Genomic DNA, 26,430 nt, shown 5'->3' on the forward strand with positions numbered 1-26,430 from the left:
CGGCAGTAATTCTCCAGCATGCAAACCCCCTACCTGTGCGATCTGCTCATAATAGTGTTTTAATGATGTTTTGAGCACTTTGAGGGTAATTTCATCCAGGCAGTCTGATTGGTCACAGACACCCTCCAGCGGTGCTGTTATTTCCATTACAGACCTCAAGGGGTTGTGACGTAACCTCTTGTTGTAACCAAGGAAGCAGTTATTGCTCTTTTCCTGATTTCTACCACATTCCCTACTTTGAGTTTAAACAGCAGACGTGTAATATGAAGCTGGCACAGTGGCAATACATTATACTGTAAAAAAGTAGTAAGATGTGGATGGGTGGCAGCTGAGTATGATCTAAATGCCACGTATGCTAAATGTAAAAGAAATCCAGAATCATATCGCTTTAAAGTGTTTCCTCTTTGTTGGTCTAGCACCTGAACATATCTCAGCAGTCTCACAGGCATATGTTGAGATGTCACACAGAGGCCATAATGACTGTGATCATTATGTTATTATATGAAAATGGATTAATTATGCTCCTGAGTGCGGTCTGCTTTATGTTGGTGATTGCACTGTACTGCACCATGTATTGCTAAGAACAGGCAGGCTATTGAAGGAGCATCATGTGAACAGTCCAGAGGCGCTGACCTGCCAAGCACAGCCAGGAAATGAAAAGCACATTATAGAGGAGGCACTTTGTGTCCCATAATTACAATATAGAGAACTGGTTCAACCAGAGTATGAAAAGGCCAGTTCTACTGTATATAATGCACTGATAAGAGAAACCCCCCAACAACAATTTTACATTACGCTGAGTTGTAGCAGTTTCAGCACTTTATCCCAGAATTTTTAATGAATCAATTATTGCTTTTATTCTGTTTTCACCAGATAAACATTTGTGCAGAAGATTAAAGTGCTAGCTCTGTGCTGGCCATGATAGTGCCCATGATATAACTCCTGCACCTAGAATTTCCATTTTCTCTTTTTCCTGTTAGATGAGGAGATTTGGTATATATTAGTGCTGTCTGCGTTAATCTCGTTAAATCTCTCATCGCAGGGTGTCAACGCGTTAGCGCCGTCCAGCCCCACATGCGGGGCAATCCACGTTAACTCGCTAACGAAGATTTGCCGCATTAATGCAGTTATGGAATTAACGTTATTTTAACGAGATTAACGCTAACAGCACTAATATGAATCTATGCTAACTATGAAAACTAAAATGAGCAGCAGCTAGCTTACCTTAGATTAAAAGCTGGAAACTAGCTGGGGAAAGCCATTACCCTAGCTGTGCCAAAAGCAAACACATTTTCATTATGTCATCTTTAGAGAGGTTCATGCAGGAAAAATGCCTGAACAAGATGTTTCTCCTGCTTTCAATTTTTGGCTAAACTTACAGAAAGAGGGCACAAAGCTAAAAGTAATGCTAGGCTAGTTACAGAAGATTTCACATTAGCGGTAGCATGGCAGAAAAGAATCAAGGTGTTGCAATGGTCCAGTCAAAGACCAGACCTTGAACTGACTGAATTGCTGTGCTGGGACTTTAAGACACCTGTGCCATATAACACTTGTATGACAAAGTCATACAGAAAACCATTACTTCAAGTTATTGCTGCTAAAGGTGGTTCTACAAGTAACTGGCTTAGGTTTTGTAAAATTAGTGGAATCTGCTGTGTGTTTTTTACACCTGAGGATAGCTTTAAATAATCAACTTAGTTAAGGACTACATGTATTATAAGAACTTCATATAAAACCATAAAATTGACAGTGTGCAATTTCTGCAGATACAGGAGATGGCAGTAACAGCAGCAGGAGGGGATACACGTTTCTTGGGCTGTCTTACCAAGTGTGGGGTCATACTCCCAGATGAAGCGTCTGGTCAGAAATCTCACCACCAGAGCTGCAAAGAACCACAGGACAAATGTGTTCAGCATATGAAATCAGCACACGAGACACACAGCAGGGTGGCAGTTTGATTTTAAGTATTAAATAGTTTTCTTTTTTAAATAGACTGCATACTGATTCATGAATACACTTTTTACTACGTAGATGAAATTAACTAAAAATTGATGACCATTTGTTTATAATAGTGAAGCTCAATCTACAGCCCTAATATGTACATCCACTAACATGTATTCTCAGAAAATCAGCTGTGGCTAACGCACCGACAGTCCATAAGATCCAAACCACTTTAACACACATTTCATCTAAATGCTAATACCCACTGGAAAACGTCCAGCTCATTAAGACAGAGTTCAAACAACCTTGAAACATCAGCTCTCAGGTTTTATCAAGAGCATCTTCTTCTCTGAGACAGGATTGTTGGCCTGCCTTTGACAGTATCAGCCTTCCTTTAAAAAAACATCCCCAGTGAGCCAGTGACTCACTGTCTTAATGGTTTACCATCAACAAGCAATCTGCCGCACAGAAATGTCATTTATGCAGGCTGAATTAGACAGCCCTTCCCTGTTTATCAGGCACAGCCACACACCAAACCCTCTTTCTCAGAGTAAAATGACCTGTAAACACTGGTGTAAAATGTGTTCAGTTAGCTGAATGCTGCAACATTTCTCCTTTTAGTTCAGTTGTTGGGGAGGGGTGATGTCACTGAAAAAGAGACCTGCTGTATCAGTTTACTTTATGTAAAGAGATTAGCAGAGAAAATAAATGTGGTGGCTATGAGCTCATTCACTTTCACTCAGAGTGAAATGAAATGATTGAAACCACTCTCGTCTGTCAGTGAAATATGGATTCAGCTGTAGGAGGTGGGCATCTCTGTCATGGTCCAAAGGTTTTGTCTAGTATTTGCTGAATTTTGGTTCCTTTTGTTGATTCTTTTGCTTCTAATGTTGTGTTTCACTGTCTTTGCCTCCCTCTGTCTCTTTTGTGTTCCAGTGCCTTCTCTGCTCTTTTATTGGGGTTAATATGAACCTTCATGTCTTAGTTTTAGCCTTGCCTTTTTGTTATTTTCTGTTTACTTTGATAATTGAGGTTGATTGCGTAAAGTGGTCAGTGTAAAGTTATGTCTTTTAGTCTTTATTTGGACATTGGCTGCTTTTTCACTCATGTTCCATCCCGTCCTTGTACCTGACCATTTCTAGATAAATAAATCAGTACAGGTATTTCACATTTTCCTAGTAAACTATAAAGAAATGACAGGTGGCTTGAGATTCACCATTCAGCATCTAAATGGACCGTTTCTCACGTAGCGCTTTGGTGCTTGTTTGATTGTGTCCATGTATTTATACAGTCTTCCCCTGCATTTAAGTTCTAACGTTCACACACCAATTAACTCACACAGGGATACTTTGGCCCCCCAGTTCGAACCACCAACCTCCCAACTGGAAGATGAGCAGCTCTACCTCCTGAGCCACGACCACCCTTCATGAAGTTCAAAGACGTTCCACAGGAAGACTGTAAGTCTATTTACTTCATTCACCTAAAGCTGGACCATTTAAATGAGCTGAGTTTTGCACTTTGGCTCAATATCGACATGCTAAGCTTTACTGACCTACCAGGCGTTCACCGGATTGATTTTTTTCAATCCGTGTTCTTAAAGGTAAAAGTAGGGTAACTTTGTTCTTTTATCAGCATTTAACTTTCTTCACAGTGGTATAAATAAAACAGTATGGCTTTAGAACTTATATTATAAATGAATTTTTAGTAACAAATATGTTAAAGCAACATTAAAGCCACCCAAGTCTCTTCACACTTTTTAATTAGCTTCGACTCACTGCCATTGGGACTGCCTGGCTTTCATGAGTCCAGGTGGGTCTCTGTGTAATCATGTCAGCTTACTGAGCTCCTACTTATGGAAAAGAGCTCATGAAGGAACAGTTCCTCCTTTGAACTTGAAAAAACAGGCCTGTCTTCCAATTAACCAAGTAAAGGAAGAAAATCCACAATGAAAAAAGGAGTGAAGGTGAGCCAGTGCCTTTGAGCTCAGGACAGTAACTTTCACGCATGAGGCAGACTGCAAAGCTTTACCATTTTATCAGCCAAATTGGTCTTTTACTTCAGCGTTCATCATTCCTGTCTTGCTGATTTTGTTCCTCAGGAAATCACAGCCTCCCTTTCTCGCTAACAAATTCAATGTGTTTTTAGGCAAAGGGAGTCCGGGTCATGTAACGTTCAATTATCCCCTGAACGCAGTGAAAACAGAACAGTGGCAGGTAATTTGTCAATTTGCTGTTGACAAAGCAGACGAGCGTGCATATTTATTCTCGGAGCACTTTTCCTTTTCCCGTTCAACCCTAATTTTGCCGTTGAGGTTTTAGTGGCGGTGGCCTGGATTCCAGGTGGCGAGAAAAACCAATGGGGTGTGAAGTCCTTTTCTCATTAGATGTAACTCTATCTCCTGCTTTTCACTTCCACGGGAAAGAAAGGTACACACGGCAGAGAGGAGCCTTTGTTAATGTGCATCAGTGCACATTGTGGCCCAGATTCACTGAAGGATTGCAAACAGAATAATGTGCAAGGTATCGCCAAGCTGACCAGAACACAAAAACAGGTGATTTACTGACTGTGTGCAGAGAGAGGAAAGCTGATAACAGCGCTGGCATTTACAAAAAAGCCTTTCTGTGCTCATCACATATTGCTTATGTGGTTACCATTTTCTAGTTTGATCCTTTTTTCTTTTTTTTAACAGTCTGATAGAGGCGTTGCTTTGGCTAAAATGGAGCCACACATTTTGCAGCGACTCTGAATTAGAGTTGCATTTATGCTTTTAGCAGCCTGTGTTATTATGTTTTGAAAGGTGTGATCAAAAACTGGCATTTAAAAAAACAAAAACAAAAAACAGTCCAGCAGGAATAATGACCTTCCGGCCACAAATTTCAAATCAGAAATCAGAATACTAAAGTGAGTGGCCGACTATTTTTTTTTTTTTTTTTAAATGACTGAATTTGCATAAGCAGGAACACCCTGAACACACATCTGTTTGTATGGTGGTTGGTAATATCCAGGCGATGCTAAAGGGGAGACGGAATGAAATTTAATAATAAAAATAATAATGGATTGGATTTATATAGCGCTTTTCAAGGCACCCAAAGCGCGTTTCAATGCCACTATTCATTTACTCTCACACACTGGTGGAGGCAGCTACAGTTGTAGCCACAGCTGCCCTGGGGCAGACTGACAGAAGCGAGGCTGCCATATCGTGCCATCGGCCCCTCTGGCCATCACCAGTAGGCGGTAGGTGAAGTGTCTTGCCCAAGGACACAACGACCGAGACTGTCCGAGCCGGGGCTCGAACCGGCAACCTTCCGGTTACAAGACGAACTGCCAACCCTTGAGCCACGATCGCCCCATATGAAATTTAAAAAAAAAAAAAAAAGAAAAGAAAAAAAACCAACCTAAGAATCAAACAGATGTTAAGGCAAATCCAAAACAAGACACAAAAGAAAAACAACTAACAGAGTAAAACAGGAAGCAAGTTTAATTCAAAATAGGAACTGAAGCCAAATAATGACCAAGAAAACCTCTAGAACAGTAAAGCAGTCTTAACAGGAATTTGAAAATCAACAAGATACAGATGTAATACAATATAATTTAAGCCTAATATTACATTTGAATTCATAATAAGGCCTCAAAACTGTAATTCAAAACTCAACCAACTCGACTATATCAACTGAGAATTCAAAATAATGAAAAAGACCCAAGGACCATGAAGCAATGTCCTGGTCTGCTTTGGTGAAGGCCCACTGTGGACTAGATCAATCTTCAAATACATGGTAACTAATGTTGCTGTCTGCTACACATTTAGCATAACTGGGACCAAAAAAAATAAACTAAGCATTAAAAACAGGCTGCTGTTTGGCAATAGCAGTAAAGTCTTAGAGGTAATAAACCAATAATAAGCAGTATGTGCTTGCTAGCATCAGCTAATATTAATCAGCTTAAATTGTGTTTATTCTACAGCAGCTTATAACTCCTGCATTGACTTTTGTCAGTGTCACTGGCTACAACATTACCGCTCCTTAGCCACAAATAAAACAGGCTGTGTGTAGCGATGGAAAGTAGATCAGAGTAGAGCCGCTGTTTTATATTTTCTCTGGTGTTTATTCTCTGGTGTCACATAGCCTGCATCATGTGGCTGGTTGAAAAATTCTCTTTATATTAACTATTGCCTTATAATGTCTTCAGCTGCTAACAGTTTCTTCACAACTTGACATTTCCCAACAACTGACCGCAGCTGGAGTCAAAGTAACAAAAAACAGATCTGATCTTATCAAATTGTTCAGCTCAGACTTCATAGGGCAGCTGCGAGCTGATGGATGACAGAGGTTTCAGATTTACGTCAGACACACCATCCGTAGTAGGTGTTTGCCAAAAGCTTCTTTTATCTGAAGTGACCTAATCACATTAGCGGCAGAATGTTGGACTAATTGCAAACAAAGCACGAGCAATTAGTGGCGCCCATGCCCCTGTTCTGAACCAGTGTTGTGTTACTCATTGAACAGTCTCTATTGATTCCTCATGACCATCAGACGAACACCCACAGCTCTTTAGTTCCTTTCAGCCACAAAAAAAACACCTCTTCGCTGTCTCTCCCAGAGCTGTGGCTCTGCAGTCAAGTCCTGTACCTATTGTGTTCGTGTCACGTTGGGTCATGTCACACAGCCAGCTGTGCTGATAAGACTGGTGGAGAAACGGTTACATGGGAACTGCCTTAAAAACAAATAATAGAAGCGAGAAAATTAAAATGTAATAATAGAAAACTTGAAATACTATATATACAGATATGAGAAATAAAGTTTACACAAGACTGTTTTCAGTCTTGTGTAAACCACCCACGCTGTTTCTCTAGGAACAAAGAAGGTAAGTAGCAGTGTGACCACCTCTGTTAAAGTGTGGGCATTAATAGAGTTTAACAATTGCACCAGGATGATGTCTGTGCTCAGACTGTGCAATGATCAGGGAAATTACAAAAAACAAAACAAAACCAAGAGCTACAGACTCTACAAGTGTCAGTCAGCAGGTTAAATGTTAAAGTTCATGACAGTACGATAAAAAACTAAAAAGACTCAACAAGTACGGCTTGTCTGAAAGGGTTACCAAGAGAAACTCTTTCCTTTCTATAAAGGTGCACCTAAACAAAGCACAAGATTTCCAGAAAAATGTGCTTTGAGCAGATGAGACTAAAGTGGAGATCTGTGGCCATAAAGCAAACTGCCAAATGCTGCACATCAGCACAAACACATCACACCAACTGTTGAGTTGTTGGTGGTGGAGGGGTGATGATTTGGGCTTGCTTTGCAGTATCGGACCTGGACACCTTGCAGTCATTGCTGTGTAACTGAAAGCTACTACATGACAAACCAGCATACAAACTGAGCTAAACTGAGCTACATTTTCCCCTTGATTTAGTGAAGATTATCTAAAGAGAGCAGTAGCTGGGGGATCAGAGGGTTAATGTTAAGTACAGCTGCCTTCTACCAGGTGGAAAATGTTACCACATATTTGGACGCATGGGTTTGATATTAATATGACTTCACGGATAACTTTATTTCTATAATACCCGCGAGAGCTCAGAAATACTGGCAAATGTGATTAAAAATAATCAGCAGCAATTGAATTTCACACAGAATTCAGTGTTGGATCTGGTTTAGACAGATCATAGCATTTGCCTGTGCAGATTGATGCCATCAGACTTGTAGTACATTGGCTGCTTTTATGTTTTATGTGAACAGAAAAGGGATGAATCATTAACAAGACATTTCTGGGGTTTTATTGCATTTGGTTTAGAAAAAAATGGCCACTCTGCTGCTTTGTTGGCAGACAAGAAGCAGCAATTTACACATAATGTTCTCCCCAAAAGCTTGTAAAGAGTAACACTTACCAGGAATCTGTAAAACAAAACGGACAATTTTGTTCTGATTCTGTCAACAACTTTGAGATTGTAAGATTCATTACTAGTTTAGATGACTAGAGGATTACTATTTGTGCAGCCGGCCCCACCCCTTAGTCAATATCATAACCATTTACTTCAGAGACGTTGACAGGATTACAGGTCACAGCTCGCTCTCCTTTAATTATCGATTTATGGTTCCTGCAAATCCTCTCAGCAGTTAAACGGAAACTGAGGAAATGAAGACGTTTTATTTATGCAGCTTTGCAGATCCATTACCCCCTGGTTCGAGGATTACTTCTGAGAATCTGAAAAGCTTCTGCAGGAACTAAATTATTTAAGAATGGTTAAAGTCAACATAAAGTGATGGACAGATGAGGGAAAGGCGTACAGCAGCGTGGCAGCTTGATGCTTACAGCGCTGACACAAATGTATTCAACGTTTTTATTAACTTGAGAGATTTCACCTCATTTTAAAGTACTGATGAACCTGAAAGCAGTTTCATGGAAACAGCCAGCATTTTTTGTTGCTTTTTTAAATGCCAGTCAACTAATTTCTCCAACTGTGGAAATGAAAACATTACTGTGCTGGACTGTTTCTTTACACACGCCAAGATGTGACAGCCCTCATGCTAAAAACAAGCAAACATATGACCTACAAAAGCTCCCAAACCACTTCCTGAACAGTAGGTCAGGTCACAGTTTCCAGTCTCAGAGCTTTCCCAGACTTCCTTTCACCACCATTTTCCCTGGGGCATGACTGTATCTCATACCACCAACCAATACACCAAGCTTTCTTGGAACAGTTGAATACCCATAAACCATTTTTCAGCCATAAGGATGTGTGTGCTTGTCTGTTTAACATGGGCTGTTACGATTCCCAAAGCTGCCAGGGGAAATATCCAATCCATCTTAATACAGATAGATGTGAGGGCAGACATCTAATCATCTCAGTCCCATTCCAGATCAGATTACAGCTCGCCAATCACGCTCCCATTCATACATATATATTTTAAATCGTTTTAAAAGCCCATAAAGAACGGATGTGGGAAGGCTGAAGTGAGTGGAGTAACAATAACACACAAACCATTTTTTTTTTTTTTTTTTTTTTTTTTTTTTTTTAGAATAAGATTATTGAAGGATTAGTGTATCACTTGGAGTTTCTTGTAATTTTGGGTTATTTAAACTAATATAAAGCATTACACTTTATTCAAAAGTAAGTCGAGGTGAGGTGAAATATATTGTGATTCATTTATCTGTATAAACTTGCACTAAAGTAGCAGTAAATATAGCAGATAACCTTCTACCACTTCCTGAGAGCTTAATAAATTTACATTCATAAAATCCCATGTCAGTAAAATCCATCTTTCTTGTCAAACTTGATAGTGACATAAAAATATTGGGACTGTTTAGCACCAGTGTTGGGCAGTAACGGAATATGTGGACCGGCGTTACGTATTTAAAATACGAAATATGAGTAACTTTATTCTGTTACAGTTGCCGCTCAAATAGGTGATAATTAGAATACAGTTACGTTGTGGAAATAAATGGATTGCACGGCGGTCTTTTCCTCTTTCTTATGTTTGGCTATCTTCTCTCTAATTTTGGTAATTTCACACATTGCTGGAAACCCAAACAAAACACGCAATGAGAAGCTCTAATGTGAGCATCCTATAAATGTTGATGGTGTCAGTTACACAATGGACCCGGAGCCAGCACAACAGATCCAGCAGTGCATGGGCAGGAATGCATTTCATACTTGGAAATTCTGACACCACTTTACCTTTAAAGAAGAAAGGGATGATGGGCAAAATCTGACTGTGCAATGAAAACTCTCTCAAGCTGCTCTCAGCATCAGAAGACTCCAACCTAAAGAAACATCTGGAAGTAAGTTCTATTTTAAAAACTAACGTTAGCCTGCTGCAGCTACCTTGTTTTAGTTGTGGTAGCTACCTGGGTTATGTGCTCTGCAGCATCTTCGATGTACTATTGCTGTGTGATTTATTACTATTACTGAAGGCTACTCACCAACAAGCTAACATCTAACATTAACTTATGTTAACACAAGCAAATATATTGTCTATTCAGAGAGATTTGGGCTTAACGGCCAATTGGTAGAGAAAAACAAATGAGAATTTGCAGGATGTGATATATCTGACTACAATCAAACCCCAGTTAAATAATATACAAATTAACTAAATCAAATCAAACTAAATATTCAGCCCATTCACACCCTCAGCTCTCATCTGATAGTTTACCCCACGAACAGAGGATAATTGGGGAACTCCAATCAGGTGAACATCATTAGGCTGTAATCATGTGTGCACATCATGAATCCAGCCTTCAGGGAGTTGACATCAAAAGAACATTGATTAGTGGACTTCAAAACAAAAGCACAACAAAATCAAAACTTCCTGTCAGACACTGCAAGAGTGTGCTTCACCTTAGTGAGGGAGGTGCTTCCCAGCACCCCCACAAACACTATAGTGCACAGCAATAATTAAGTCATTAGCGTCAGTCTTGCCTGCCTTGCTGTTCGTCATCAAGAGCATATATATATATAAGATTGTATTCAAATTTTAATTAGCTGACAAGTGCTAGCAGGTTCCTTACTGGGAAAAGTCAAGGACTGTCATCAGAGTGAAACTACAGCCTCCATACTGATAAAGCTGCTGTTAATTAATTTGATATTTTCACAATAAAATGTATTTAATATTGACCAGAAGGTCAATGAGGCAGTAGCTCATCCGGCCCAACATTCCTCACAGTTTACTGGTTATTTTCTGAAAAACAACAAATGCGACTTTGTCCTTGAGCACAGTTTGAATGTGTGCAAGTTTGTATAGATTCTGACCAATACTGTAGGAGGACTGATTCTGGTGAGCTGTGGAGGCACACACGGATGTGTGGATGAATGGATAGTGTAGACCTTGGAGCTCGCAGCTCCAACAGCAAAAATGGGAACATTATAAAGTCAATATTTAGTAACTTCCCAGCAATGTATTTTACAAACTAGCTGGCAACCACCTTTCTCTGTATCTGATTTAAAAAGTGAGTACTGTACTTACAGTGCAGCGTTCATCATATTAGATTTATCTGTGAGGAGCCAGTATCGGCTCAACGACAGATAGTTTGACCTTTAATGTCTTTCTCGCATATCTGAAATCAAATTACTGTTTAAAAAAATTATATCAGTTGGGAGTGTTAAATCTGCTACGCTGTGATTACAAGCTGCATACGAGCCGTAACTGTATGTAAACAGGAAAGCAAAGTTTAGCAAATGCTCCAAGGAGCCTCAGCTATGTTCTGTTCCCAGAATACCAAACGCAGTAATACTTGAAGAAATCTCATCATCTCTCTTCCTCTCCTGATCAGATTACAGCTGGCCAATTATCACCACATGACTCATCTCTTTTTCTTCTCCATGCCTACTCATTAGTGACAGAGGTTCTCAGATTCCTGCTCATCATACAGCATTTAGTTTAATGAGATGTCGGCCATAATGAGCACAAGTGCTCTTGTGAGAATAATAGAGGAGCGTTCTGCTTTTCTGCCATGTTTACTTTGCCATTAACCATAGTAAGATTAATAATTAACCCTTTTCATAAACATTAAAAACAGAAAGAAAATGTTTTACATGAACAGCTCTCGAACAGCTGTATGAACCCCACTCAATCCGTCAACTACCAGTTTTTAATCTCAAATCCCCTCCTCAAAAATACTCCAAATTAAGCACGCTGTCGGCATACTACAAAATCAAAGAGCTTTGTAAAACATAAAAGATTCATAAATCATCCGGTGGTGCCCAGGAGCAGCAGCAGTGAAAATGAACACATTTGTCTTTGTATCAGTGTGAACAGCGTCCGACCTGATGCTGCAGACGGCCTATTTAAATGCCGTTGTGTGATAAACACATTCCCAGCGTCATGAGTAGATATTTTGGCAGCTAAATTGGTTTCGCTGCCTCAAGCCAGGTTCTGGTAATAAATCAAACGGCAATTAAACCATCAGGTGTCGCGCCGTTTTACTCTGCCGAGCTGTTAAATCGCTCCCCTCTGTAAATCTCTAATGCAGAGGGATTTGCTACACTTGCGAGCAATCTAATTAGATACGACAGTAACATTACAACTGAGAGAGATAACAGGGATTCAGATCTTCCGCATACACAAATATAATTTAAAGACCTGCACGGCACTTAAAAAGCTCGACTCTGATTCATCTGTGGCTGCTTTCAGCTCAACAACTGTTTTTGCATCACTGCCTGTTTTATCTTTAAGCGATGTCTGCTCCTTTTTTCGTCTACTGCTTTGAAGCATCAACTTTGGCATTTTGACCACCACCATCTTGGTTTTTTCTTATGTGGACGAGACAAGCGAAGGGTGGAAGTTTCAATAGCAATCAGCTCTGTTAGTATAGCACTCCAAAGAGGCCTAATCACCTCTTGTAAATCACTATGCATCTTGAGTGGAGCAGTGTGATGTATCATGACGACATACTGTATGGTTCAGAGCAAAACTACCCGCACAAAGAGGGACTCCAGTCATGACAACAACAGAGGTCTTGCAGTATTACATCTAGGCGAGTGATGCGAATTGATTTTAGTCTCTTCTGACCCAAAAGTAGTTTGTCCCATATTTTTGTCAGTACGGGACAAACCGGCTTCACATCCTTTGGCTGAATGCGCGTTACCTTCACAGGCAAAGACAGATGTGGCTTTGTTTGAGCAGTGCATATTAAGTTCATTTTGAATGACAGTAAAGGTCGGATAAACTCCCCTCCACTAATCTTTGGATGGGATCCATGAACACACAATGGCAGAGGGTGATGCAGACATTTTCCTCAGGGCCCTGCGGCTCTGTAACACAGGACACCAGAGAGGCTTTGATTTCACGTCTCTGAAGATGGAAAAGGACAGAGGCTTGCACTCGTGGGGTTAAAACAGGAAGGGCGTGAGGATCCCAACACCACACTCATCCCTTTAATTTAGTCTTCTAACAATAGCACCACAGCGCTATTCATCACCATTTGCAAGGCTGATGAGACGCTGCGGTGACCACACCTCATGGAGCGATCTTCACTGCGGTTACGGGCGAAAAGGTTAAGTGCTGTGTAGAAGAAGCAGCTGAGAACAAGCAAAGCAAATATTTTCAAGAACAGCCTCAGTATTAAAGCTTTCAATTTTCCTTGCAGCAGATACTTTGAGCCCTGTGGAGCTTAAACAGAAACCATTCAAGTTTAACCACTTAATGCATAGTGCATCATATTTGATAGAGTTTTTGAGCCTTTACATCATCACTGGAATTTCATCACTGGGGCAGAGATTTCATGGCTCAGGCTTTAAAGTGATATTCATGGTTGCACAGCCAGTTGATAGTGGTTTGGGCCATTCTTTTCTGTGAAGAATTAAGACTTATGTTAGGACTATATTCATAAGAAGAGCCTTTCCACCCACACAGATTTATATTTGGTGGTATAGCTCTAGCTCATGTCTCTTGAAACATTCCTGTGCATTTGTGGGCATGTACAAAAAGCCTAAGATAATAACTGAGTACTGTATGTCACTTAAAGGAGGAAAAGCTGGAAAAAGGTGGGTTGCAAAGTGGCTTGCTAATAATTGCTAATGCAAAAACCCACCTAAAGATCAGTATTTGCATTCTTTACTTGTTTATTTTCTCACATTTGAAAACTTTTAGTTTAATATGCTAAAACAGATCTCAGGATACTGATGGAAAAGTCACCAGTATCATTAAGGGGGCAAAATTTGCTAATGCTAATAATGGCTATAAGCTGAAACGCATCGCTGATTTAGCTAAAAGCTCCCTACAATGTCATAGACTGACTAACTGCAATAAACAATGATTTGTGGAACAATCTTTGATGTGGTGGTCGACTTCTGTCCCCCCTCTATTATTCCATATGAGCTTATCAGCTGTCATGATTTGCACAACCACAGCAAAGAGCCACAGTGGAGCCTTATAAGGACAGCATTGATCCTGGTTTGGGTTTTTTAGGCTCTGACAATCTGCAGTTTCACATAAGCATATAAATTTGGTATCGATAATTAAGAAAACTGTTGCAGTAATATCCACTTCTAATGTCTTCCAAAAGGCATGCACACATACATGCATGCAGAGTAAAACTCTGCAGTTTTTGGAGTTGAATGACAGAAAAGCAGAAAGATGCTACTGCCCAAAAAATGTGGGAAGGCAGAGGGTGGAATAAATCAAATAGAGCTGAAAGTGGCCCTGAATATTAAACAGTAAGCTGAACCTCAGCTGATAACGCACCCCGAGAAGCAAAAAAAACAAAATACTTCATGGATTCATCATGAAATTTTCAATGAGCTGCTAATCTCCAGAGAGAGAGAGTGTGTGTGAGAGAGAGAGAGGTTGTGAAAAGCGAGGAGGAAAATAATCGGTGATGAGTCACGCACCGGCTGAGGACAGCGGCGGCTGTCCGAGTACATGAGCGGAGAATGGATGTGGATGTGTGGAGGCTGAGAGGAGTCAGAGGTGTGCGCTAAAAATAGTTCAGCAGAAGAAATAAGCGTGGCCACTCGACAAACTCATCTTCCTGTGACACAGTCATTTCCTTTTATGGCTCCTCTTTATCTTTGTATATGGCAAGGAAAGACTGATTTTCTGGTATTTATACACAGAACATTGGCTTCCTTCACTCCAGAAATACATCATTTGTAGTAATATTAGTAAAATCTGTGTAGGTGTGTGTCAGGTGAATAGGAACACGGGGGAGGGTTGGATTCTGAGGCCGCCAGATGGCCTTAAGAAGGCACAAACAGAAAAGGTGAATAGCACAGTCATTCTTTTCCTTTCTGAGGACAAAAAGCAGCTCTGGGCAGGAGATACAGCACATTCAGAAGGAGAGGGAGTGGAGGAAGATAGAGAAAGACCAGCTGAGTGTGGGCATGCTAAGGGAATTCACTTTCTTTGACATTTTAATGAAGCTTCAGAGATGGTAGAGGATGAGGCATCAGAGGGACTGATGATGTCTATCTGCTGTCTGAATAGTCCTGCTCCTTACTGTAGCTGAAACTCAAACATGCAGTTAAGACTTTATTCTTAATGACCTCGTTTCACACATACGTGACGAGAATTTTAGACACGTTGAAAGTTTGTGAAAAGGCACCATCAATTCAACAGCTTGCAATACTCAATATCAGTGAGTTCTCAAGGAGACAAACCACTTCCAGTTCACCCACAGCAGCCCACTGTGGGCCTACATGCAGTCCAGCTTTGCCAGCAAAAAAAATAATCAAGCTGGATATCTACACTGATACGGACTGGATAAAGTGTTAGGCACAAAAGATGCCACATCACTTGATGGAAATTAATATTATTAACCTACAGCAAGGGTGTCCAAACCCAGGCCTCGAGGGCCGGTGTCCTGCAGGTTATAGTTGTGTCCTTGATCCAACACATCTGATTTAAATGGCTAAATTACCTCAACATGTCTTGAAGTTCTCCAGAGGCCTGGTAATGAACAAATCATTTGATTCAGGTGACCCAGGGTGAGATCTAAAACCTGCAGGACTCCGGCCCTCGAGGCCTGGAGTTGGACACCTCTGACCTACAGAGAGCTGAATTCAAAGACACCCAAAAAATCAAAGTGAAAAAAATATGCCCATTTTGCAGCAACTCAAAGTGATAGATGTAGTAGTTTTTATAGCTCCCACACGGTTGACCTGACAATGTCTGGGTATGCTCCTAATGGCATCCTACAGGATCTCCTCACAGATCTAAACCAGCACATCACTGAGCGTTTGATTGGTTAAGTCCCTTCTGTGACTCTGTCCAGCTCTCATAGAGTAACTTCTGGCAATTACACACAGAGCATTTAAAAAAATTAAAACTAAAGGCATATCATTCCTTTGCCTTCATAGTACATGTTAAAGAAATACTACTCAGTTTGCAAATGACAGCACTAACACAAGCTGATCGTACCCATTTCTGCAATAACATGGCTTCATTTTTTGGAAAATGGGAGGAAGTACTGATGAGTCATCTACTTATATAAAGTCTGAACCAAAGCATTTTATTTAGTGACATAGCAACATAGCCATCTCTGGAGCCATATAGCCACCATGCCTAAAACATGTTTTTACGCTGGCAGCATACGCTGAACATGAATTCTGCAACAATAACCTGAGTGAGAAGTCATTCTTCCTTTGTTGCCCTGACTATACTCATCAGCCGCTGTGCACAGAGTTATCAGGGCATGCAGGGTCAACAATTTCCTTTCACACAGCAAACACTCAACTTGCACACTTAATTACTTTGGAAAGGCATGTTCAGATAAATACGCAGCCTTACTGTAGCTTTCTCAGCTTTCTGAATAAAAGAAAAATACTTCCTGCCCATTTTAAAAGGTAATTAACGTCCTCACCTTTAACCTGCAATCCTTCCAATCAGTGTCCAACTTTAGCAAAGAACCAAGTGGAGATCCTGCTGATAATCTGATACATGTCAGCTACATAACGGCATCCAAATCCAATCACTCATGCAATTGTGTCCGGATTAGAGATGGCACGATACCACTTTTTTATGACCGATACCGATATCATAAATTTGGATATCTGCCGATACCGATATGAATCCGATATAGTCCATATTTCTGTAAAGTTATTTATTTCATATTCTGTATAGTTTTTCATATTTATATCCTGTTCATAGCCTGTACATAGCTTGTACTCACTACAGCCTGTACATACTTATAGTTATAGCATATTCACAACATACTTCATACCGTGTACATTATAACATACCATAATAGACCCATTTCTGTAATATACTTACATATCTATACTATTGCTAATATATATTGTAATATATCTATATCACTAAAGCACTTCTGGATGGATGCAAACTGCATTTCGTTGCCCTGTACCTGTGCATGTGCAATGACAATAAAGTTGAATTCTATTCTATTCTATTCTATTCTATAGTGTTTTTTTAATCAACAAAACTGTTTTTTAAATATCTTGCTGCATTTTGTATAAGTTCATACTCAAGTTTAAAACAACAACTACACTAAAGCTATTCTGTTATACCTGTATGCAAAAAAAAATATTTCATAGTTCAGCAATACTGATCAATCTAATAAACTTAAACCTACACCATCCTCCCTATTCTGGTATTTTAAAGAGTACTTAGCATATATATTAAGCAACCTAACTAATAGAGTTCCAACTCCCAGCAACAATAAAAATAAATAAATAAAAAATAGGGAACCACCCCTCACGCTCCACCTCATGATGCTTAATCGACGTAATCAACCTTAATTTGATGCAGTGTGAAAAAAAAAATGCACAGAAATCAATTATTTTTCAAGAAATATTAAATAGATTCAACATCTTTCTTCAACAAAATTGCAGACTGCACAGATGGTACCTTCCCAAAGTAAAAAGTACTATAGCTTACTAGGGTATATATATTAGACTTAATAGTTACTATATACAGTAATTGACTTCTATTCATTTTACATCAAATTAAAACTTTGGGTGTCAGATAATTATTTATTAAAAGCTAGACATTTTAAATGAGAATAAGAAAGAAAAGTATGTCTTTGTGCCCCCTTTTCCCTGTTAATGCCCTATCGGCCCCCCTGGCTAAACTTTGCTAGATCCGCCCCTGCACAGTTACCAGCGTCAGCTACGTAGAAAAAGATCCTGGTGTAGAAAGTAATATTAAATAAATTCTAACAACAGCTGATCAAGCTTAAACGTGCTGCTGTTGTTCAGCCGCTGGTTTCCTCTTTCTGGTGCAAAGTGGGCCAAAAACAAACCAGAGTCACGGACTCGCGACAGAAAAGCTGATCGTTAAGCAGTTTCATGATTGAAGTAGCAGCAAGAAGAGGCAGTCGCTTGTTAAGCTTAACGCAGGAATGCTTTACAAACATTCAGAGATGGACTTACACACTTGCTTTACTTCTCTCGGGATAACTTTATCGGAGATGAAATGCCGGGTTGCTAGCGAAGCTCCAAATGCTATCCAGACCACCGACAGGTCCCGCATGCCACAGCCGCTCTATCACGTGATGCATACTGCTCCAACGTGCTAACGTTCTGAGGTGAGTTACGGGGTGTTGCAAGTTTTGTGAGGTGCTTTCGTGATATTTAATGGATCGGATTACATTTTTTATTTTTCTCCGATATCCGATCCAGTAATTTAGGTCAGTATCGGACCGATACCGATACGTAATATCGGATCGGTCCATCTCTAGTCCGGATGCATCTTTTTTTCCCCTCTCTCAAGCAATGATCAGCTGATCCTGATCAAAGAGAAGAACACAAACGGCTGTCGTTTCTTTCCGTTGGCTTCTGCCTGGAAAATGTCTATAATGCATGAAAAAGAGTCGAATGCTAGTGTTTTAAAATCACCTCAATCAGGGCAATCACTAAAGAACAACCTGACTCTTGGCAGTCACTTGCTTTTTTTTTTCCTTTCATTTGGACCTTTTGTTTCTTGCCATCTGCTAAGAGCCCAAAATTTACCTCTTTTAGCTCTGTTTTGGTCTCCACGTATGAAATTGTGCATTAAGGCGCCATACTCATTTTCTACTTCAATCAGATTCCGGGAACACAACAGTGCAGACTTATTAATCTAACATACTGTGAGAAATTAAATTCATGCATTATTTACTGGACGTTCCTGCTGTCTGGTGATCTTGATAACTTTTTTTAAGCACCTGACCTCGGCTGCATGTTCGTGAGCACCTACTTGACTTTTCACCTAAACACAGAGAGGACTGGCTTGCTGAGCGAATAAGCCAAATTTAAAAGAATAAAGCCTTGAAATTTGATCAACTCTTATGTAACATATTCAAGTGCATAAAAGTCACTTAGCGCTTTGCACAGCACATCACTCACACTCTAAAAGCCATTTGGGAACCTTTTCAGATCTCTTATCTAAAACCAGTCAAATCTACTTCCGACCCACTGATTAGAGCACTTGTTCTGGGGCATAATGCAGTCTATGAGTCACACCATATGGCTGCTCACCAGGTCCGGCACGGAGAAAGCAATCAGGAGGAGTCAAATATCCAGTCAGCTTCACAGCTTTGGGCTCTGTCAGCTGTCAAAGGCTGAGGATGTGCCTGGAAGCTCGAGCAGCAGGACAGGCAATTTGCGCTCTTCTGCTTCTGCACCCTCGGAAATAGCTTGACCGTGCAATGTGAGGAGGTACACACAAGCATTGTTGATGGATGTCAAATAACTGGTGAGTTATTTGATCACTCTCCAGGTATTTCATTTCACCCAGCAGGAATCACAAGCAGTTGATTTTGGGAGCAGCATGGCCGCTGCAGTCAGAACGTTTGACTGTGCCATCTTTCACCAGGTTTGTTTCAAAATCAGATCACACTGTAAAGTCAAACTCATTTTCTTCATTAGAGATTATATTACTGTAAGTGTTACAACATCTCATCCATATTTTGTTTTTCTGCAAAACGAAAACGATACCAAATAATCTTTTTACAGTAGTTTTTCACAGTAGAGTCCAGTAGTGTCTTGTTTTTGTGGCCTCGTCTCCCCTGTCCGCCCTCTGAATGTCTGTTTACATCTCCAGACCATACATCAGGCTGATCCACGGTCCTCTTCTTGGCATCGAATGTGGTAAGCAAGTGGTATTTCAGAAGCAGACACATTTTAGCTCACTCCTTTGTTTTTGTTCTGCTGTCTGGCTGTCAGACAGGCCAGTGAGAGGGGGGGAAGGCGGCATGTTTGAGGAGTGACGAGACAAGAGTTTTTACGAGCTGGCGCTTCACACGCCTTGAAGTTAACTTTCCGAAAGAATTTCCAGAGAAGTTTCAAAGCACATTTCCCTCTGTTAATGTGAATGCTGTATAAACAGACAGAATCAGTGAAAGCCAGCCTGTGAAAAACACTTTCTTACAGTTATTTTTGTTTATTAGTAATTACTGTCAGCACATTCACAGCAGAAGGAACAGGGCACACACGATCAGCTTATGAAGATGACAAAGGCAACAATACTAGTAAACATCATTTTAGTACTAACGTTGCTTTTTATATGTGGACTGAAACATTTAAGCTACACTAGGCTGAAGTCACAACAATGAACACCTCAAGGCACTTTATATTGTAACGTTAAGACCCTACGATTATACACCAACAATCAGATGACCCCTATGAGCAAGCACTTGGCAACAGTGGAAAGGAAAAACTCCCTTTTCACAAGAAGAAAGCTCTGGCAGAATGAGACTCAAGGAGGAGGACAGGACAACAGACACCTATGAAGAGAAGCCAGTGTGGGAGAAATCTGCTCTCTCTTTCTAGTCCCAGTACTCCCACTCCAGCCTTTTGGATCAGTTGAAGGCTTCTCAGGGAGTTTCTTTTAGAACCACCTGATAATAATGAATTACAATAGTCCAGTCTAGAAGCAATAAATGCTTGAACTAGTTTTCACCGTTTCACTCTGAGACTTTCCAAATTTTGAAAGAAAGGCAGGAACATATCAGAAATTACTTCAGGATTCCTCACAGTGTTACTGGGGATACCATGTTTCTAAAACTTTAGGGCAGAGTACAGTAACCTCAGTTTTATCTAAACTTAGCGACATGGATAGAAAAAGCTGAGTATCATTGGCATAGCAATGAAAATGTACGATACGCCTTTTAATAATACTGCCTAAGGCACAGGTGTCAAACTCCAGGTCATTGTAAAGAAATGTAATGTAATGAAATGTAATACTGGCAAATAAGAGCAGTTTCAACTAGAGATGGACCGATCCGATATTACATATCGGTATCGGTCAGATACTGACATAAATTACTGGATCGGATATCGGAGAGAAATTAAAAAAAATGTAATCGATCCATTAAATATCAAAAAAGCACCTCACAAAACTTGCGACACGGCTCCGACAGTCTCGGTCGTTGTCCTTGGGCAAGACACTTCACCCGTTGCCTGCTGGTGGTGGTCAGAGGGCCCGGTGGCGCCAGTGTCCGGCAGCCTCGCCTCTGTCAGTGCGCCCCAGGGCGGCTGTGGCTACAATGTAGCTTGCCATCACCAGTGTGTGAATGTGTGTGTGAATGTGTGTGTGAATGGGTGGATGACTGGATGTGTAAAGCGCTTTGGGGTCCTTAAGGACTAGGCCATTTACCATTTAACATAACCGTAGCACGTCGAAGCAGTACGCGTCACGTGATAGAGCGGCTGTGGCGTGCGGGACCTGTCAGCGGTCTGGTTGAGTATTTGTAGCCTCGCTACCAATTCGGCATTTCATCTCCGAGAAAGTTATCGCAGAGAGAAGTAAAGCAAGTGTGTAAGTTCATCTCTGAATGTTTGTAAAGCATTCCAGCGTTAAGCTTAACAACAGATATATGGAGCGACTGCCTCTCTCTCTCTCTCTGTCCTGCTGCTACTTCAGTCATGAAACTGATCAATGATCAGCTGATCGGTTTTTCTGTCGGGAGTCCGTCTCTCTTGTTTGTTTTTGGCCCACTTCGCTCCAGAAAGAGGAAACCAGCGGCTGAACAACAGCAGCACGTTTAAGCTTGATAAGCTGTTGTTAGAATTTATTTAATATTACTTTCTACACCAGGATCTTTTTCTACAGCTGACGGCTGGTAACTGTGCAGGGGCGGATCTAGCAAAGTTTAGCCAGGGGGGCCGATAGGGCATGAACAGGGAAAAGGGGGCACAAAGACATACTTTTCTTTCTTATTCTCATTGAAAATGTCGAGCTTTTAATAAATATTTATCCAAATCTTACACCCAAAGTTTTAATTTGATGTAAAATGTGTAGAAGTCCATTACTGTATATAGTAACTTTAAGTCTAATATACCCTAGTAAGCTATAGTACTTTTTTCTTTGGGAAGATACCATCTGTGCAGTCTGCAGTTCTGTAGAAGAAAGATGTTGAGTCTGTTTAATTATTTTTTAACAAAAAGCAGCAAGATATTAAAAAAACTGTTTTATTGATTAAAAAACACACTACATCGGATTCATATCGGTATCGGCAGATATCCAAATGTATTATATCGGTATCGGACATAAAAGTGGTATTGTGCCATCTCTAGTATCAACAGTATGTCTTGGTTTTGCACATGATGAAATCTGTCTGAGGGTTGTTGTTTTTTTTTTAAAAAACAGCATATTTTTGTTAATTTAGTGATATTTTTTTTGTTTTTTGTTGATCTGCCATACAAAATAAATAATTCTATATTAGTCATTTAATTGTTTAAAATTTTATAAGCACTTTGTAGTGTGAATGAGCATAAATGTGAATACTGATTAATGCAGTTATAAATGCTGGCTAATCCATTCTAGTCTCATTTATTGGAGGGCAGCTTTAATGGCAATATTGGTAAATGGCCTGTATTTGTATAGCGCTTTACTAGTCCCTAAGGACCCCAAAGCGCTTTACACATTCAGTCATCCACCCATTCACACACTGGTGATGGCAAGGTACATTGTAGCCACAGCCACCCTGGGGCGCACTGACAGAGGCGAGGCTGCTGGACAGGGGCGCCACCGGGCCCTCTGACCACCACCAGTAGGCAACAGGTGAAGTGTCTTGCCCAAGGACACAACTGTCCAAGCCGGGGCTCGAACCGGCAGCCTTCCGATTACAAGGCAAACGCCCAACTCTTGAGCCACGATGGTAAGGCTCAAAAAATGTTAATATGAATCCCAGGAAAAGGTCCTCTCTGTAATATTCTAAAATTTATTATAACTGTAACAATCTGTCAGTGTGTGCAATAAAGATCCTGGAAGTCATTTCTGCTGTGAGTCCTCTCTCTATACAATAGAGCTGTTGAAAGATGGCGAGGCAGCAGAGGGACAAAGTGCCTCTACGCTCAGATATTGACTGATGTTCTCTGCAGTGTTAAACATAATAATCTGCTGCCGTGTTTTTCCTAATACAGCATGTATTAAAAGTCAGAAATAGCTCATGGAACAGAATATTTACTTGATGTGCAGCACTCTGACAAAACTACTGAAAAGCCTTGCTGCAGAGGAGCTAAGAGAGCTCACAGCATCTGCTGTGTGTGTGTGTGTGTGTAGTAGGCACAGCAATTGGATAAATGGGTCTTATTTTCTCACTCCACTCCGCTCTACGTCTGCTGAGTCAATAAACCAAAAGACTGCAAACTGCTAGAAGAGCCAGACTTAACACACTCAGCTCTTTATTAGAGCTAGAGCTCTCTGCAGGAGTCCAAGTCAGACCCTCACAGGGAGCCTGGCACCCTGGAACCCCATCAAACAATTTTGAGACACCCCAGAGGTCTGCTGCTGATCATTCAGAATAATCACAGCTAAAGTGAAAATACCACCGGTACTGCTGTCCAAAGTAAAGATGAAACACTGATACCCGACATTTTTTTTCCAAGTTAAACTAAGTATCAGAAATCTAAAGTGTTTGGAATCAGAAGGAACATTTAACACTCAAGGACTGCAAATTGTTCAAGGTTTTCGTCGGTTGAATTGATAGCAATTTGAACAAACCTGACAAAACATGCAAACAAACAAAAATGCAGCACAAAGATGGAATTTAGTGTTCTGAAAGAGATTTATGAAGTTCACAGTGTGCCTCCAAAACAACATATTAAATCTGCTTAACGTTGTTATTTTGCTTTTCCTCCCTGTTACAATGTGCGCGCAGGGGGAGTGTAATTTATTGCCCACATGCAGATGTTTTCCCACTGAGAAGCAACCTGATTGATCTGATAGCATCTGCCAGTTTCCAGTGAAGGCCTATGTTTAGATGAGAGCTGCTCATTGCTGAAAGGATCACCAGGGCTACACGAAGCATCAGATGTGGCAACAATGCCTGTTATGCTGTGCTCTGTTTTTGTACATTAAAATAAAGCAAAAGGGAGACATGCTGGTGACACGAGGATCAGGCAAATACAAAGCTGCAGCTGTCCACGTGAAGATCAAATGTCCATGTGAGAGAGGAAGAAACCTTTCATTGAGCAAGTGGCTTTGTCACCAGAAGAAGGAGCATCAGTCTCATTGTTCTCAAGCTTGTTACAATTTTCTGTTCTTCTACACTTTAGACAACAACTTAGGAGACGAGCACTCCACCAAAACTCTGGAAAAGGCCTGTGAGAAAGTTCTATAGCTCAGTCCTCGCTGAAATATTCCCCTTATCAGACTCCTTGAGAAGTTTTTCACAGACACTCCGTCTGAAAGGATGAAACCAACTGACTTCAGTGAGCTGTGACTTCTCTTTCAGAGTTATAATGAGCTGCAGTTGTACTGATATCTTGAGTAAACCACTGACTGGCCAGAATGACATAATGTATGTTGTTCTCAGCTGACTGCAGGTTTTATGTGCAACAAGTTAAAAACATTTGAAACATGAAAAAAGAAAAAAAACTATCTGCAATACACCATCAACTGCACTTTGATTTTAGTACAAATGACAAATGCTAACCCACTCAATAAGAATCAGTGTAAATAGAAACCATGAGGCATGTGAGGCCCAGAGACTAATCAGCCAGAGCACAGAGCAACCTCTGGTCGCTGAGGAACAATGTGTGTCCTCTGACAAGTTGCTAAAGGTTGTTGGAGGTAGCTGTGGAACTGGTTTTTAAACCCCATTCGATAGGTCTAGAGCCTGGTTAGTGACCTGCGGTTACTAGGGTTACTAAGTGTACTCTGCAACTGGCTGGCATGTGGTTGCTGGAGGTTGCTGGTAGCCACTAGAGTGTAAAGAGGTATATGGTGCTGAATCAAAAACCGGCTCAGCTCACCAAGCAGAAAGTTTGAAAAATGCAACGCAAACTAAAACAGAAAGTTTGCCTACAAAGTTAAAGTTGCACCCAAGCCCCAGTGTTTTCTCTTTGTGTTGGTTGCAGTGTTAAGGCCCAACATTTTCTCTGCAGGTGATTGTTCTCAACATTCATAAAGCTAAATGCGCCATTCCTGCAGACACCTGGAAATTGCATGGAGGTTGCAGACGTAACTGTTGCAATCTGCTGACGAAAGCAAATACAGGGAGGTTTTGGTGCATTGGAGGAAACCTCCAGCAACCACTCGCCAACTATTCAGGGAATATGGATTTTTCTCTAGCAAGCCGAGGTTGCAAGGGGGTCACTGACCAGCCTCATTTGAGCCACTGTTTGTTCCAAACACAGATGTGTTAGCATGGCTACAGACTTTGCAGCCTAGTCTGATGGCAAGGCGAGAAATAATCACAAAATTGCTACAAATAAAGAGGTTTTTTTTTTCTTTAAAGTTTGGACAACTTTAGTTTTAAAACTAAAAGACGCTTACCTGCTGCTCCTTGGCAGGTAGCTCCATGCCCTCCTGGGTTTTAATTGCACCTTAGAACACATATGCATCAACACTACAATGAGCGGGTGGAGGGAGGTTTGGAGTCTTCTCCCACCCCCATTCTCTGCGGCCTGCTGGAGCGGGAGGGCTAGTAGGAGGAGTTGGCCGTCCGACTGCGGTCTGGGGTGTGGGGCCTCCCTGCTGCTGCGGAGTCGGGGTGGTCTGCCTCTCCCCACCGCAGGGAAAAGGGTAACACCACCTGGGTCTGGGTGCAATTCCCCCCTCCAGGGGCAAGGGTACCTAGACCCGGTTTGTAGAGTACGCTTGGGGAGTGTGATCGTGTGTACAGCGTCTCTTTATGTCTGTCTCCACGTTGGTTGAGTGTGGAGTGAGTGCATATGAGAGCATGAGGGTGGGAATGGATGTTTGTATCTGTGTGTGCCTGTATGTCTGTGTCTATATGTCAGGTTGGGTATCAGACGCCACCTCTCTGGGGACACCTCAGGCCCTCCAAGGTTTGGAGGCCTATCTCCACCCACCACCACTTCCCCTGCCGGTGGCGGACTCCCTCAGGTGTCGGTGTGTTGGTGGTTCTTTGTGTCTGGGGGTGGGCGTCCGGGTACACACCGGCTCACTCCTTGGCGGCCGCTTGTCGGGGCCTGGGGCCTGGGGCTCGCTCGGGCCCCTTTGGAGGTGGGGTGCCCCCGGCCTCTCGGCCTGGGGCTCGGTCACTCAGGCACAGCTGGGGGCCGGCGGAGCTCACGGGCGCGTCACTGCAACTCCCCCTGACTTCTGCTCCGCGGCTGCTGGGCGAGCCCTCATCTGGGACTCTCCTCAGCTCTTACTGGGACAGTGGCGCAGCTGCCCCTCTGTTGGTCTTCCATGGTCTCTTGTGTTCTGGGGGCCTCTGGATGTCTGGAGTTTTGATCTCCTCCATACCCGCTTCACACCCTGGAGGACGGGGCTGTGGCCCCCCCACACTCCCTAGCAGATCATTACATGGAGAAACCTTTGGAATGCAAGCATGCTGATCCACACAGGTATGCACACATGGGTATTCACAGACGCGGACTAAAGCTTTCTTGGCTGCTGCCTCAAAGCACACTGTGCGCTGTCTATCTTGCGTGCTGCACAATATCGTTTATTATTTAGTAAATATTGATATCTATGACTAGCTAGTTTATTGTGATGGTGCTTTGTTTTCTCTATTATTATGTTGCTCTTTGTTGTTTGCTGTCTCCTCTGTTTGTTTTTTTTGTTTGTTTTTTTTTTTCTCCATACAGGTGACCCAGGAGTTCTTTTTTTTTTTTCTCTCTCTTCCCCCCCCTTCTCACCGTCT

At 41.4% G+C, this 26,430-nt stretch overlaps 1 protein-coding gene across 2 annotated transcripts in view; it reads right to left on the minus strand.

Annotated features, from left to right (window-relative positions):
• rerg (RAS-like, estrogen-regulated, growth inhibitor) overlaps window positions 1-26,430 on the minus strand; it is a 51,403-nt gene that overhangs the window by 10,626 nt on the left and 14,347 nt on the right. For both annotated transcript variants that reach the window (XM_086268680.1, XM_086268681.1), the window contains exon 3: window positions 1,826-1,882. In XM_086268680.1, coding sequence (XP_086124806.1) covers window positions 1,826-1,882 — 57 coding nt within the window. The remainder of the gene's footprint in view (window positions 1-1,825; window positions 1,883-26,430) is intronic.

Source organism: Aulonocara sp. 'chitande type north' Nkhata Bay, linkage group LG17 (genome assembly GCF_057382095.1).
Source record: "Aulonocara sp. 'chitande type north' Nkhata Bay isolate Kocher_YH1m ecotype deep benthic linkage group LG17, A_spYH_male_GT1.1, whole genome shotgun sequence".
NCBI classification, from domain to species: Eukaryota; Metazoa; Chordata; class Actinopteri; order Cichliformes; family Cichlidae; genus Aulonocara; species Aulonocara sp. 'chitande type north' Nkhata Bay.